Source organism: Nelumbo lutea, chromosome 1 (assembly GCF_056320005.1).
Source record: "Nelumbo lutea isolate HS-2025 chromosome 1, American lotus-T2T, whole genome shotgun sequence".
NCBI lineage: Eukaryota > Viridiplantae > Streptophyta > Magnoliopsida > Proteales > Nelumbonaceae > Nelumbo > Nelumbo lutea.
Genome location: NC_142684.1, coordinates 18,551,493 through 18,566,596, shown reverse-complemented (window position 1 = coordinate 18,566,596; position 15,104 = coordinate 18,551,493). Strand labels below are relative to the sequence as shown.

At 35.7% G+C, this 15,104-nt stretch overlaps 2 protein-coding genes and 1 long non-coding RNA gene across 6 annotated transcripts; all 3 read left to right on the top strand.

Moving 5' to 3' along the window:
* Nucleotides 1-437: 437 nt before the first annotated feature.
* On the top strand, nt 438-1,313 carry LOC148873809 (uncharacterized). The gene is made up of 2 exons (XR_016112634.1): nt 438-807; nt 960-1,313. It is a non-coding gene; the product is annotated as an uncharacterized LOC148873809 (long non-coding RNA).
* A 1,571-nt stretch (nt 1,314-2,884) lies between these two features.
* On the top strand, nt 2,885-8,750 carry LOC148873808 (diiron containing four-helix bundle family ferritin protein, putative (Protein of unknown function DUF455)). Of its 4 annotated transcripts, none has more exons than XM_088983172.1 (7): nt 2,885-3,454; nt 5,743-5,984; nt 6,071-6,167; nt 7,752-7,935; nt 8,034-8,115; nt 8,195-8,246; nt 8,349-8,750. In XM_088983172.1, the coding sequence occupies exons 1-7, from the start codon at nt 3,422-3,424 to the stop codon at nt 8,415-8,417; spliced, it is 759 nt and encodes a 252-aa protein (XP_088839298.1). In that variant the 5' UTR covers nt 2,885-3,421; the 3' UTR covers nt 8,418-8,750. The 4 variants fall into 4 exon arrangements, 3 of the variants coding, with proteins under 3 accessions (XP_088839298.1, XP_088839285.1, XP_088839289.1); XM_088983159.1 differs by lacking the exon at nt 2,885-3,454 and adding an exon at nt 4,669-5,423; XM_088983163.1 differs by lacking the exon at nt 2,885-3,454 and adding an exon at nt 4,900-5,423 and having other exon boundaries at nt 7,752-7,963; nt 8,066-8,115.
* A 4,941-nt stretch (nt 8,751-13,691) lies between these two features.
* LOC148873807 (signaling peptide TAXIMIN 1) lies at nt 13,692-14,478 on the top strand. The gene is made up of 2 exons (XM_088983140.1): nt 13,692-13,904; nt 14,070-14,478. The coding sequence occupies exons 1-2, from the start codon at nt 13,795-13,797 to the stop codon at nt 14,191-14,193; spliced, it is 234 nt and encodes a 77-aa protein (XP_088839266.1). The 5' UTR covers nt 13,692-13,794; the 3' UTR covers nt 14,194-14,478.
* The last annotated feature ends 626 nt before the right edge of the window (nt 14,479-15,104 follow it).

Genomic DNA, 15,104 nt, shown 5'->3' with positions numbered 1-15,104 from the left:
TTTCAAGAGTGTGGTGGTTGAAAGACTACTCAATGAGGCTTAAGAACTTGACTGCCTTTCTAGTCTACAACTCTATATGGTATTCTGCTCCAGTAATCTATCAATTGGCATTCTCAGTTATGTGGGTGGGTATTATGCTTAGTGCAGTGGTTGTGACAGAGAGTTGGGCTCTGTTTCATCTTCTTGAGGAAGAATATTTTATTTCAAAGGGTAATTTTAACATTTTCAAAAGTTTTAAGTTGTACATATCATCACATGACAAGACAACTGACAAATTGTTAATGGTAGGGACTAAATTGGTATGTTTTGAAAGTTTAAGTACTGGATTAATACGCTTTAAAGTTTGCGGATCAAAGTGACACTAGGCCCAAAGTACTGAATATTAATCTGTAATTTTTCCTTATTATAAACAAAAATGTATTAAAAATTAATATTCTTTTAAATACTCGATTAAGTTCATGAACTACTCAAGCTGAGTATTATAAACTCAGGGTCTGTTTGATTCGAAGGAATAGGAGCCTAGAATCGGAATCGGAATGGTCAATTCCCATTCCAAGTGTTTGGTTGATTGGAATGGAATCCCATTCCCATTCTAGGCGGAATGGGAATCCCTCGTATGGGGGAATGGCCATTCCCGACCCCTCGCAGGGAATGGGATTCCCATTCCGGATTATGAATTTCTTTTTTGTTTTTTGGACAAGAATGGCCTCCTCATTTCCGGTCGAAGAGAGTTGTCTGTCGAACAGAGAGCCGAACGAAGAGAAATCTACCATCGCCGAACAGAGAGCCGAACCAACATTCGGCAAGGTGAGAGCTTTGCTGAACCATTACCCTCATGCTCCTCCTTCTTCTTCGAAATCAACCACCCACCGATTGAATCTTCTTCTTCCTCTCCTCCTCTTCTTCCTTCTTCCTTCTTTTTTTTTTTACTAATTGAAATATGGTTTTATGTTTTGCAGATCTGCTCCTACTCTATTTGGGATCGATTTACTTCTTTATTGCTACCATTAACGAGTTTTTCACACCAGATCCAGGCAATCAGTGAATATAGTTCATGTCTGCAAAATATTCATACCGATGGATTTGCTCCTACTTTTTTCTGCGATTCATAGGTGTCCCCATTTCTGCGTTCATAGAAATAAGATGGATCTTGATTATTAAACTTTTTTCTTTGAGAAAAGATAATGTATAATTTCATTAATTAATATTTGTGTAAAGGGGGAAGAATCCCCTGGTTTTAGCATTTTTTGTATTATGTAGAATTTGCAATGGATGAAGAATGTGATTATTAGCTCTCTCCACTTCCTGAAAAAGGACACAATTCTGATTGGGTGTATCCATTCATAGTCAAATTCTTGATTCAACCTCATTTGCTTTTGGCATTTTTTGTATAGCTATTGTAGCAAGCTAGCTATATTCTGTAATTTCCAATCATTCAGACTGCTTTAAGTAGGAGTTAAGATTATTATTCTTGTAAGGGAGCTTCATAACAATTTTTGGTTATGCAGCTGGAATTGGTGGATGTTATATTAGTCTAGGAAAAATGTCTTTCAATGGACAAGAATCATACCAGTTATCAAACCTGACTACCTGAGTAGTTTCTTAGAGACATCTCTTTGTTGATTCTTTCATAGGAAGATTTGTATGCTCTTTAGGCTCCTCCTCAAACTCCACACCCATATGTCATGTGTCATGGGGCTCCATATTTAGCTGCCATAATTTGGCACTATAAGCCTATTTGGGACCCTATGATGTAGTGGACAGAAATGCCATGGAAGGCCAGATATTTACCAAAGGAAGGTAAGCTAGCCCACCGTTTGGCCAACTTATCCACTTATTTCCTCTTCACGTTTTCCACCCTAGATGAAACATGAGAAAGATTGAAAGCTTCAAATGGGATTTTTATGTCTGTTAATTTGGCGGATTTCATCTCTAATTTGGTGATTCCTGCATGAAAATGTTCTACTAGATTTACTTGCTACTTGCTTGCTTATATCTGTACGTAGGATATGAAATATTTTGGTTGATGTAAGTTTGGTTGGTAAATTATTATCTCGACATGCTCCATCTAGTCTGGGGACTGTTGCATTTAGGAGGGAGAGGCAAATTAATGCTGTGATTTTTATCCCTAAATTAATATATTGTAGTGTGGTAGCTGTGTTTTATATAGTCATCATCATCCAAGCCTTATATCCCAACTGTGCCTATTTTTGCTGGAGCTCTGTCTTCCGTAGCTAACTTCAGTCTTCAGGTTCCTCAGATCCATCTTCTTAACACAAAAGACTTTGGGTTATAGAATGGTTCTATTTCATAAATCAAAGTTAATTTTACTTGAGCCTTTTAGCAGGGGAACATATGCCATTGCAGCTAAATAAATATATCAAAGATTCTTCATGAGTTGCAATTAGATTTAAGATCCTAGCATTTTTTATGTATACTAGAGTTCATGATTAACGTATGAAGCTTCTCCTTTATGTTGCTCTAAATTCATTTATAAAGTTGAATTTTTCTTGCGTGGAGATTTGAGAACATCATTAATTAATTCATGGGTGTTGTCAATGTTATCATGTGTATAGGGTTGTTTGTTATGCCATTCAAACTTGAGAGTATATAAGTTTATTCAATATCTTTTCCAAGGCAAATATCTTACATTCTAGGGTGATTCTTGCTCATTGATATTCTGCATTCAAGCATTCTATTAACAGATGCCAAAACTGATGAGAGCTATGTAGTATTACATTTTGGATTCTGCAATGAAGCCGCTAATAGGGGCTTAATTTGGTGAGTATTATTAAAACAGAGTTGTTGAGCCATAGCAAACCAATATTAGGTGGATGAATCTCAGATATTGTGTGCATTTCTTGATATATGGAAAATAAGGGAGGAATACACTCCTTTCAGAGATCTGGTGCAAGGAAGCTCAGTAACTTGGTAGCATCTGGAGCCATGTCTTCATCTTTACCAGTTCTTCCCGCCCCATCTGGAGCCAGATTCCCAACAGGTTTCATTGGAAAGGGAAATAATGGCAAATTCTGTGCCTCCACATGCAACTCAATTGGCCTCCAACAGTGGGGTGGTTGGGCACATGTTTTCATCAGCTTCAGGGTTCACAACAGATCTCCATTTCTCTTTCAGTCATCAAGTGATGGGATATCTTTGCCACTAACACATTCTTCTCATTCAGGAGTATTTCAATCTAGGCTAATGAGTCGTTACCCTAGAGAAAACAGCGATATTGCCTGGTCTGCAGATTGGTTGCAGAGTTTCCTTGATTTTCCTGAAAATGTTCCTACCCAGAACAATCAAGTAGAGAGTAGTAACAGTGGTATCATGCCATCTGATGATAATACAAAACCAAGTGATTGGCAGGAATGGGCAGATCAATTAATCAGGGATGATGACCCTTTGACCTCAAATTGGAATGAGCTTCTTGCTGACAGATACTGAACTAGAGGTTAGTTTTTTTAATTATTTATCCAAAGGTATTGCAGTATGTAGGTACTTGTGGAACTCATGTCTGTCCTTTATTTTCTTCTGATTTTATTTAGACAACAACAACTCATGTTCGATTCCGATTCCGATTCCTATTCTGGTCCTGTCCGCGAACCAAACACACCCTCAAATCTTTAGTACCATTTCTAAATTATGGGCACTTAATTTATATTTATTTATTATTTATTTGTAAAATATGTAAACACATTATGCATTAATTTAAAATTAGTGAAATCATGTGCATTTTGAGTTCATACGTAAGCATTTATATAAATTATTTAGAAGTGTGGATTTTACATCTCTTAAAATTATCTTTACCAAACTCGTAAAAGACATGACGGGAGTCCTATATTATTTGTCTAATAGGCAAACTACTTAATATGACACCAACAAGTGGTGGGTCTGTTGGCATGTTAGCTGGGTAGTCCCAATACAGACGTGGATTCCAAACCAACGATCTCAAATTTTGGCACTCACAAAAATTCAAACGAAAATGTAATATCATAATTCCAAAGCTTCTCGAGAACTTTGGTGGACGATCTTATCCCAACAACTCATCTCACCTTATATTATTGACTTAAACATTAGAACGCCTTCCTGAAAAACATCTCCTCGAACCTTTGATTCTCCCTATAGTTGCATATAGGGGTGGCAATTTTCCCGTCCCCAACCGGGAATGCAATCCCTGCCCCAACCTGTTCCCGATTAATATTATATAAGTATAATAATTATTAATTTATTTATAAAACAGTAAAAACTAAAAGTCTAAAATATAACTCGAAGAAATCAAGAAAACTTGAAAAGTTGGAAAACCCTTAACCCTCAACTAAACCAGTTGCCAGTCTTCATTCTTTTGTCTTCGACAGAAAAAACTCAAGAGAGGCGACTGAACTACAAAACCAGTAAACCCTAGCTTAAGTCGATTCGCCAACCACCAACCATCGTCACTGACTGTTGCCACTGCCCACTTGCCCGTCGGACATTGAATAGAGGAGATGCCAGAGAACTAAGGAAGAGACTTCGTCTTCGTCGCCGATTTGCAGACCGCCGACCGTTGTCATTGCCATCACTGTCACCCTTTAAACTCTTTTTCATTAATCATCGTCGACATAAACTCTCCCAAGTCCCAATGGTCCTCTCTCTCTCTCTTAATTTCAGGAATTTAGATTTCCTACGGGATGGGTGATTTGGGGGTGCCGTTCCTACTTGCATGTCACCTTGATTCTACCTTCGCCTTATCCAATTGGTAGAATATTATCGAGTCTTTGATTCATACAACATCAAACATTTGTTTGCAAAAATATTAAAATAGAGGAGCGAGTGTAGTCACCGTAGAATGTACACTTGTATAGAATTATTCATCTTTTACGAAAAACTGTATTGTTTTTTTTTTTTACTACGCAAAAACTTCCCTTAATTTTTGAGATACTTCTGGTTACCGCCTTTTCAAGGGCACGAAAACAAACCATGAGCACTTGAGCAGTAATCTAATCTAATAGTAGTTTCAGCAAATGCTGCTAAAGCATAATCTCTGTGCGTCGCTACGCTGCGCTCTATGCTCATCTTCCCCTTCACGTACTGTACAGATATGTGCCTTTTCTTCTTCTTCTTCTTCTTCTTCTTCTTCTTCCTGCCAATACAAACTATGTTCTGGCCTGCAAAGTTGGAGAGAATGCTCACTGAACGAAAACCGAAAATGGGGATCCAAAGGTCCAGAACCACCACCACCATCATCCATCGAAACCGACAACGACCCAACGGCATCGGCCTCGTCTCTGGCCGAGCTCGGAACCCTTGTTCTCTCCACCGGCGACCCCCTTGCCAAGTCGAAGCTCTCCCATATCGCCTACTCGAGATGGCGCTCTGGGAATCTCCCGCTTGGAGTTTCTACACCGCCCGACCGACCTGCTCGTCCACCTAAACCCTATCTGGTTCGTATTCCCCGTCTTTTCTGTTTCCTCTTTTAATAAATTAATGTATAGGAAGCAAGACAAAAACCTGCTTTAGATTTTCCGTATAGACAATCTTCTTTTTTTCTATGATATTACCAATTTAACTCGAGAACTTTTTTTTTTGGATAGTGGAGAAATAGATGCATTTGTTTTGAATTTTACTTTTCGCTCATGGATGAATGCAATCACGACATGATTTCTAGGATTATTAGTTTCTTGTTAATGGATTGCTTCTTTTAATTTTATAAACACCTACAATAAAGCATTTGATAATTTCGTTATCTGGGTGTTCACTCAGGTGTCCCCAAAGGAGATTCTCTCTCCCAAGGACTCGGGCTTGCCACTTAATGCTTATATGCTGCACAATCTCGCGCATGTGGAGCTAAATGCCATTGATTTGGCATGGGATACGGTTGTCCGGTTTTCTCGTTATGGTGACGTACTCGGGGAGGGATTTTTTGACGATTTTGCTCATGTTGCCGACGACGAGAGTCGCCATTTTGCTTGGTGTTCGCAGAGGCTGGCTGAGCTTGGATTCAGGTAAGGAAATTTTGTTGTTGTGCCATCCCAATAACACATACTGGTTTCTTGTTTGTTATACTGATTAACATCGAGTCTATCAATAGTTATGGAGATATGCCTGCTCATAATTTGCTCTGGAGGGAGTGTGAGAAATCATCAGGGAATGTCGCTGCACGTCTGGTAGCCATTCCACTAGTTCAGGTAACCTCATGCGCTAGAATGAAATTCCATCTTGAAAATTGGGATTCATTATTTGGGAATTAAAAAGTTTTTATTTAGAGATGTATTTCCTAAACCCTATATATTTAAGAATTATAATCCACAAAGGAAACCAAACCCACTTGAGAAGTAGAGTTCTGTAAACAAATTCTAAGTTATACTGTGCTTTCTATTGGTGAAGTTTCGCATTAATTTTCAAGCTCTGCTTGTTTTGATATTAAGGATTGTCTTAGATCCCATGCACTCGAAACTAGAGGTGCAAGTCAGGCACCCGACTTGAAGAATGTACACAGCATTAGACTTGAGCCCTCAGGCCAGAGCATTTGAGTTATAGCAAATGTTAAAACTGAGCCTGCCCAAGTTGTGATCGTATTCCAAACTTGAATATATCATATAACCTTAGGCTTTTCTCCACTTAAAATTCTCATATGGTTCTCATTCCTTTTATGAACTTCATGTTCCTTCTATGCCTAGAAAAAGTAGTCTACTCTCTACTGACTGTAGTGTCCTCAACTATTAGATGATCCTACTTTATGTAAATCTGTAAAGGGCCATTACATTTTTTTTGTAACTAGAAATTTCATTAAAGAGAACAGGGAACAGACAGAATGAACCAACATAAGACAAAACATCACCAACCTGAACTCAAACCACAATCAAGAAACAACAAATACAGACATGGAACACCAAACTACCAACCTACTCCACTCCCTGAGAAACCACAGAGGGATAGGCTGAACCATTTGCATCCAACAGACCAACAAACCAGCTCGAGGAAGAGTGAAGAAATTCCCCAGACTCACCATAACTGAGGACTGTTCCTGATGATTATCGCAGTTATCTGGGGTCTTGGCATCTGTAGACTGGATACAGACCTATCTTTTGCCATTACTTTTATTTATTCATTTATTTATTTACACCAAGTTGCTGTTCTTAGACTAAAACCTGTGTTCTCATAATTGTCAGCCCGAAATTTTACCAATGCATCGAGCAGAGGTCCCTTACTTTATGTAAATCTGTAAATCACTAAAGTTACCTTGGCTCAAAATCCTTCATTTTTTGTTTTATTGGTGTGTATTCTGTAGGTTCTGCAATTCTTTCCATGCTGATTTCTGACTTACTAAAGGAATTCGGACTGGTGCAATACACCCTCATAACTTTATGCTTTCTAAAGTCCAATGTGTCTTCCTTTCCATACCAATCAAGAATAAGTACATACTTTTGTTCTTTTCTATTTGTTTTGGTATCCTTGTTCTTCCTTGATCATTATCATCCCTATGTTCTCATGGAATTAACTTCCTAGAAACAAATTTCTTCAGGATGTCAGTAGAGATCTAATATGGTATGACCTTTCAACCAGAGTCCAAAACAAGGCTTAAAATAGAAGAAGAGAATTTGTCCATCTTGAGAAGACAAATTAACTAAATTTGTTGTAATTTGCAGCATTTGCTTAATTGGCAATACCTAATGCAGTTGAGTTACACTCCTTTTAGTGATTTTATGGTTTTCTTTCAGCTTATGTCTAACTCTAAACTGGATAGCTTTATAATGTTGTATCATTTTTAGGAGGCTAGAGGGCTTGATGCTGGGCCTCGTCTTGTGCAAAAGTTGGTAGGTTTTGGAGATAATAGGACATCAAAAATTGTGGCCAGGATTGCTGATGAGGAAGTTGCACACGTGGCAGTTGGTGTGTTCTGGTTCATCTCAGTCTGCCAGAAAATGGGTTGCACACCTTGCACCACTTTCAAAGGTTTACCTTCACTCCTTCAAATTAAACTGTAAATCCCCTACGACAAATTCCTATATGCAGGTTGTTGATTGTATACAGTTTACACCTTTGTCCTCTAGAATTAATAAAAGAGTATAATGTGGAATTGAAGGGTCCCTTCAATTATTCTGCTCGAGATGAAGCTGGAATTCCTCGTAACTGGTAAGAAAAGTTAATTTGTGATTGGAGTAGATAATGCAGGTCAGCTTATCTAACTTAGGTAATTATATGTACCTTCTAGGTATGATGGATCATCTGCAGAAAATCATGACAAGAATGAACAGCTTTCTGAGGTATGCTACCAAGGAAACTAGAATTTTTCATAGGATGGTTGTGATGCTAAATTGCAGGGTTTCATTTCTCGGGACAAGAGTTTGAGACCTTTGTTGTGGCAGGTCTATGAGAGGCTTGCTTGCATCATCTCTATGGAGAAAGAGAACTCCAATTTGAATGGTGACCCATGAAGAATTTCTGGCTTACCTGAAGATACACATAAGATCTGTCTTCCTGCAAATAAAGTGATTTGGATTTTGGAATGAATTTTCCAGCTTGATTGCATGGTGTAAATCTGGGTTTTATGTGCGGCTCTGCTGGCACCAGAACTAATCTGGAGATCTACCATTCCCTGCTGGAGTGCTGATATTATTAATTCATTGATAACCTATGAAACCAAGAGCACTGATCTAAGTTTCGTTCTCATGTAACCGAGAACTATAGCTGTGTTGGTCTGTTATATAGGTGACCACTGTTCTGGATGAATAGTGCCTTTTTTAGCAGTTGTACTTGTGGTCCACCAATCATTATGCAGAGATTTTTTTTTTTTTTTTTTTTTTTTTTTGTTGATGAAATGAAAGGATCCACTAGAAACATCAAGGATTACAAAAGGAGCCCCCGTTTACAGAAATGAGAAGATGACCTTGGGGGGTAAGTTCGAACAAAAAATATGAGTTCTATTTACATTTGCCCTCTTAGCTAGATTATGGGCATTAGTAACATCATTCCTACAAACATAGAGCAAATTTATGTCATAAAAAAAAGAAGATACTTGATATGGTCCAGAAGTGTATGTCCATTCCATCTAATGTTTTTGTGGTTCCCTTTATCTTCATCAAAATATCTTTAGCATCAGAGACACGAGTGGTTTTATGAATCCCTAAGAGAGAGAGTTCAGCTTCTGAGGCGTCATTTGCATGGCATTGTTGTCCATCTGCAATGCAAGCATTATAAGATAAAAGATAAAGCCCTGTAGAAGCTGTGTGGGTGTTAGTGTTCCAAGAGCCATTCACTACAGCTAGTGAGTGAGAAGTGAAGTGGAGAATCAATAATCAGAGAGAGAATCAGTAGTACTGAGAAAGACCCAGCTCGAGGAACATATCCATTGGCTCTTAAAGTTACTTAAAGAGGATCTGTCTTATGCAGAGGTTTGTAACTTTACCATCTCATCTTGTTATAATTTCTAGCAATAGATAATTGGACGTGAAAACTTCCGCCCCTCTCTCTCTCATACTGACTTACTGAGGGCTGGTCAAATTGGTATCTTTAGCTTTTCTTTTGTTAGTTTGCAACTTATGCATTATTTCTTCCAACTAACCTATGCCCTATTCCTTTTCTCCCTTCCCCACCTAGGAATTTTGTTTGCAAAGCATCTTTCTTTACAGCCATCTGATCTGCTATCTCTATGAGATCATCTAGATGAGGTTTTGGATATAGATCCTCTCCATGTGCAAGACTTTTTGTAGCATAATACACTCCAGTAGCTAGGAATCAGTATAAAGCATTTTATTTGGCGAATCACCGTAAAACATTGCTTAGCAGCATCTCCCAAGTCCCAAGTCAGATTTGTCAGCCTTTGTAAGCCTGGTTGTGGTTACAACTATGGAGAATTTGGACCACCCCTGCTGCCATTGCCACCTCTGGTTCCGAGAAGGATGATTCGAAGAGAAAAAAAGAGTTGATAATTAGAGCTGAGAGGTTGGATCTTTTTACATCTTTTCCTTTTATTAATTTTTTATTGTTCCACAGGTTTCAATAATTTTTTGATTTTATTAAGCTAGGAGTACTTATTTCCAGGTTTCACAGTCAATCACACAACCATTGCGTTCAGCAAATATGAATTATTATAGTTGGGATAAGGCTTAGATAATGATGTGGTTCTTCATTCTAAGCGGGCATGTGAATGAGCCCAGATCTCTTGTACTTCCATTCGATCTATGATAGGTGTTGAATCACATCCAGTAATGGAACACTTGATTGGCATTCGGCCTTGTATATAATATATAAGCAATGAAATGCAGGACTCAGGCTGCATTTGGCATTCTTTATTATAAGGATTATCTCCTTTTTGTAGTTAAAAACTCGAAGTTCATAGAGGCATTTTAACAGCAACAAGGAGATAAGTTTTTAAAATAAGGAATGCCAAATGCGGCCTCAACTTTGTTCTTCTCTTCTTTGTTAGGCAAGTGGTCAACTTCGCTTGTTGGTGTACAGAATCTCATTGTGCAAAACGCGGTTGCATATTTATTGTTTTGATATTTCATATGGGTTGAGATTTGCTACCAGCAAAACACTCCCAACACCGTCCTAGCAGATCATTGCAGCCATACATAGATGTTCCCGATATAGGGCTGCGATGGCCGGTTGGAATTGTTCTGTATTGGTAGTTGATCCGAACTCATCTGATACTTACTTTTGTCCCATCCCATCAAACTAATTTAATCCTTTTATATTCTTATTATTTTCTTTCCATGTGCCGAAATTTTAATTTTTTTTCCAATAATTAAAACTTTTGGTTGAATTCCTAATATTTTATTGGAACTGCTCTTTGCTCCAAACTTTCAATCAAACTTATCAATATCCCATTGTAATAATTTTTGAATTTTTAATTCATCTATTTTTTGTCCTTACTTTCACCCACCAATCCTTGCATGTGGAGGGCCTACCTAATAGTGGAAAAATCTGTACTCTAGTCTACGGCTTTAGTGGCTGTAGGTTTAGATGGGTGTTGGGCCCAAATATTTCATTTAGTTCACCCTTAGATGATGGGATTCACCGTGAGATGACCCATATCAAGAAACCAACCGTCTTGAAAATCAATTTGAGTATTACCATAACGCTTCTTACAACTCTTATAATAAACTTTTGTAAAGGGAGAAGTTATAAAGGTAATATTGCATCATGCCATTTTTTAGGCAATGAACACATTGCACAGGATGGTATGGCCTAATATCGTTGCAGCCATTACATGGATTAGCATATCTACATGTGAAAGCATATGGTACTTATAAATGATGATGACAGTAATAATATATTTCTAAAACTTTGTATAAATTTTATATTTTTATATACACAAAAATAATTCTTATTTATCACATTATTTTTGTTTAATATTATGAATATATAATATTAGAGATGTGTCCAAATGTTTTCTATAAAATATTTATATTTTTTGTAATTCTTTATATTCATATCTTTTAAAATTTTTATTATTTGATTATAACAACAATGATTGACACATCTGACCCAAAAGGATGAACCATTAATTCGTCATCAAATAGGAAAATAATTTTATTTTGGGAATTTTAAATTCCATCCTGATTAAAAATTATTTTTTTATCAAACTTATTCTTCTTTAATGTGATTAATATAAAATATAAGTGGTATATATATATATATATATATATATATATATATATATATATATATATATATATATATGTATGTATGTGTTTAATCATTTTTTAAATTTTATTATTTAATTCCAATATGAAGGGTTGATACATTTGACCAAAAAGGTTGAACTGTTGATCCACCACCAAATAGGAAAACAAATTCATTTTTGGGTTGTTTTAAATTTTATATTTCATTTCCAACATTATAAAAAATAATTTTATAAATATTTTTTTAATATTGTTAATATGAAATATTAAAGATGCACATAATTTTTTTATATTTATATATATTTTTTAATTTTTTGTATTTATTTCTATTTTATGAGTCTTATTAATTAATTATGACATCATGGGTTGACCCATTCGGCCCAAATAGTTGAACTTCTTATTGGACACCATGATCGCTTTTAAAAAATATGGATTTTATATTATAAAAAGTACTGAATATAAATCTAATTGATGAAATTTATTGGTGAGGAAAAAAAGTCTAAATATAGGAATTAATGAGAGAAAATGTAACTTAATAAGTTAAACACAAGACTTAATGAGAGGGAATTGAATGGGATGAAAAATAGTAGTTTAAATTACATTTTTTGCCCTCACAATTAGAGAGAAACCAGATTCAAAAATAAGTGTCAAATTTTTTCTTTCTTTTTTTAACCCACAAACAAAGTTTCTATTCATCAAATAAAGATTACATCTCATTGAGCACCAGAAATCTTAAAAAATTTAAGATGTCAAACCAGGTCATGGAGCTGTTATGCAAAATAGCATATTGTGCAAGCCCATGGATTACTTTGTTACAAGAACACGATGTATGAACAAATATAGAAAACGTAAATTAACCGAAAAGCTTTCTACTGTCCAAAATGGTAGCTTTAATATCACATTCAATAGTTTATCTTTCACACTGTCATTTGTACTTTTAATAATAGATATGAATATAGATCATTAAGATATATTGATAGGATTTGAACAAGGTCTCTCAATCCATTTTAGAATTTTGTAGGTTTTGAATTTTTAAAAATAAAATATCAATGAGCCCATCCCATTATATATCTTAAAATTGTGATATTGATACTTTGAAACTTGGGTGAAATTCAATTCAATTCATTAAATATTAAATTATTAAGAGATACAGTTCTAAACACTTCAAGACAGCAATTAGCCATCCGATCGATCCCGATTAGAAACAGTATCAATCCTTCACAAATCCAACGGCTGAGATTGCTTTCCCAAACGCCTGACTGGTCTCTGATGCATTGCCACGTTATCATTAATCCTAAATTAGTCTTACAGCACACTTTTGACATCTTTGTCTCATTTTCGACTATTCGAGAAAAAGGCTCCCAGCCATAAAGTAATAGCCAAACAATCATATTACATTATTATTATTATTATTATTATTATTATTATTATTATTATTATTATTATTATAGTAAATTGTTGAAAGAACTTTATAATACAGTTGCAAGTAAAATCTTTTGTTAGAGAATAAAATTCTCTAATAAGAGGGGTAAAATGACTAAAATACTCAAACAGTTAATTTTGACCAATTCATTTACTTTTCAAATTTGCCTTTTATATCAATGGCTTTCAATTTTTTTTTTTTGGAATTGATTTATTTTTTTTAATTTGTCTTTCATATCAATTATTATTTCAAATTCTTCCAATTTCTTTTTGAGATTGATTTATTTTTCTAAATTTATCTATCAATCGCTATCCTAAAATTTTTCAATTTTTTTGAAATTAATTTATTTTTCAAATTTACCCCATATCAATCGCTGCCCCAAACCCTTTCAAATTGCTATCCCTATGTTAAAAACCACATATTCCTCATTTAAAGGGCAATTTTGTCATTTAAAAAAAATAGTGATAACATCAACAAATTCAAAAGGTGATTGCAATTATCCAGGTTTAAACAATTTAATAATAATAATAATAATAATAATAATAATTCTTTTGCTTTATTATTATTGTTATTATTATCTTTTACTTTTCTGTAGTGCAGCAGCCGGCACGTGTTGCGCCTTTTTAGTGTTTTTTTAATTTTGTTCTTTCCGTCACCTAAAAACAAGAAAAAAAGGTTAGACAACAAGGTGGTTGGCTTTAATAGAGCAGCAGCACATCACCGGAAGCGCCGCCGGAGAGAAGAAAGTGAAAGAAGGAAAACATGTGCTGCGGTGATTGTGAGTGCCGGCCTTTGGGCTTTCTACTGGGCCTTCCCTTTGCGTTTCTCTCCCTCATCGTCTCCATCGTCGGCATCATCGTCTGGATTGTTGGGTTCGTTCTTTCTATTCCTTTCTTTCTTACAGTATCCTGGGTTTGTTTTGAATATCTCGTTAAGATTTATAGATGAATCAAGAAATCAGGCGGGTTAGTAGGAAGGAGTTAGTTTGACTTTGATCTGATGATCTCTCTGATTTTGTCTCTTTCTAATTGGAATAGGTTGTTGCTGAGTTGCATATGTCCGTGTTGCCTCTGCGTGACGGTCATAGTGGAGCTTGCGCTGGAGTTGATCAAAGCCCCGCTTCACGTAATGGAGTGGTTCACCTCTCAGATCCCCTGTTAGATAGATTTCAATTCCGTTCTTTTCCTTCATAGTGATTACTTTCATCTCTTGGGGTTTCCCCTTTTCTTACTTTTAATTTAATTGATGGATGGGTTGATGGGGAGGATGTATTTGTCTACAGATTTTGTTGTTTCTGATTCATATAATAGATTGTTGTTGTAGTTGGGATTGTTAGAAGAAAGAAAGGTAGAAGGAGACTTCCCCTGTCTTTTTACTCTGCCTCACTGTGAATTGTCTATGTATCTATTTTGTTATACAATTTAGAAACTTGTGACTTTGGATTGATTTCCTGAGAATTGTGAGCTTCGATTGGGATCCATGGAGTATCCCATTCTTGAATTAGCAATCTTCATATTTAATGTAGAGATGTTATCATAGGTTGAGAATTGAGTAAAGTCAGGATTTTCGTTGGGAAAGAGAATAGAGATGTTCCTCCCATTTTCTTTCGTCAATGCAAATAATCGCTGGTGATGAGGTGGTAATCGGAAATGGGAAGAAGCAGAGCACCATGTGTGGTCGGGACACGTGTAAACAAATGGAAGACTGCTTCTTCAGATTACACTTTTCACGGCTTTCGGTTTTACTGTTTCTGATAAAGCAACTGATCTACGTAATTGTGCCATTGCTTAGAATTTACAAAAGTATTTTGACACCTGGCAAGGGATTATTGGAGCAGACATCATCATGGGTATGGATAGGAAGATAAGAGCGGTTATTGAAACGCAAAATGTATTGGAAAAGTTATTTAAATATGTTTTAAATAAATATGGATATAGACGAAAATTAAGATACACGTAAATATGATAAGAAATTTAAATAAGTCATAAAAAATATATTAATAATAATACTTACAAATTTTATATGATTGTAAATAAGTCATTTATATGTAAAAAACATATTTTAATGTTTAT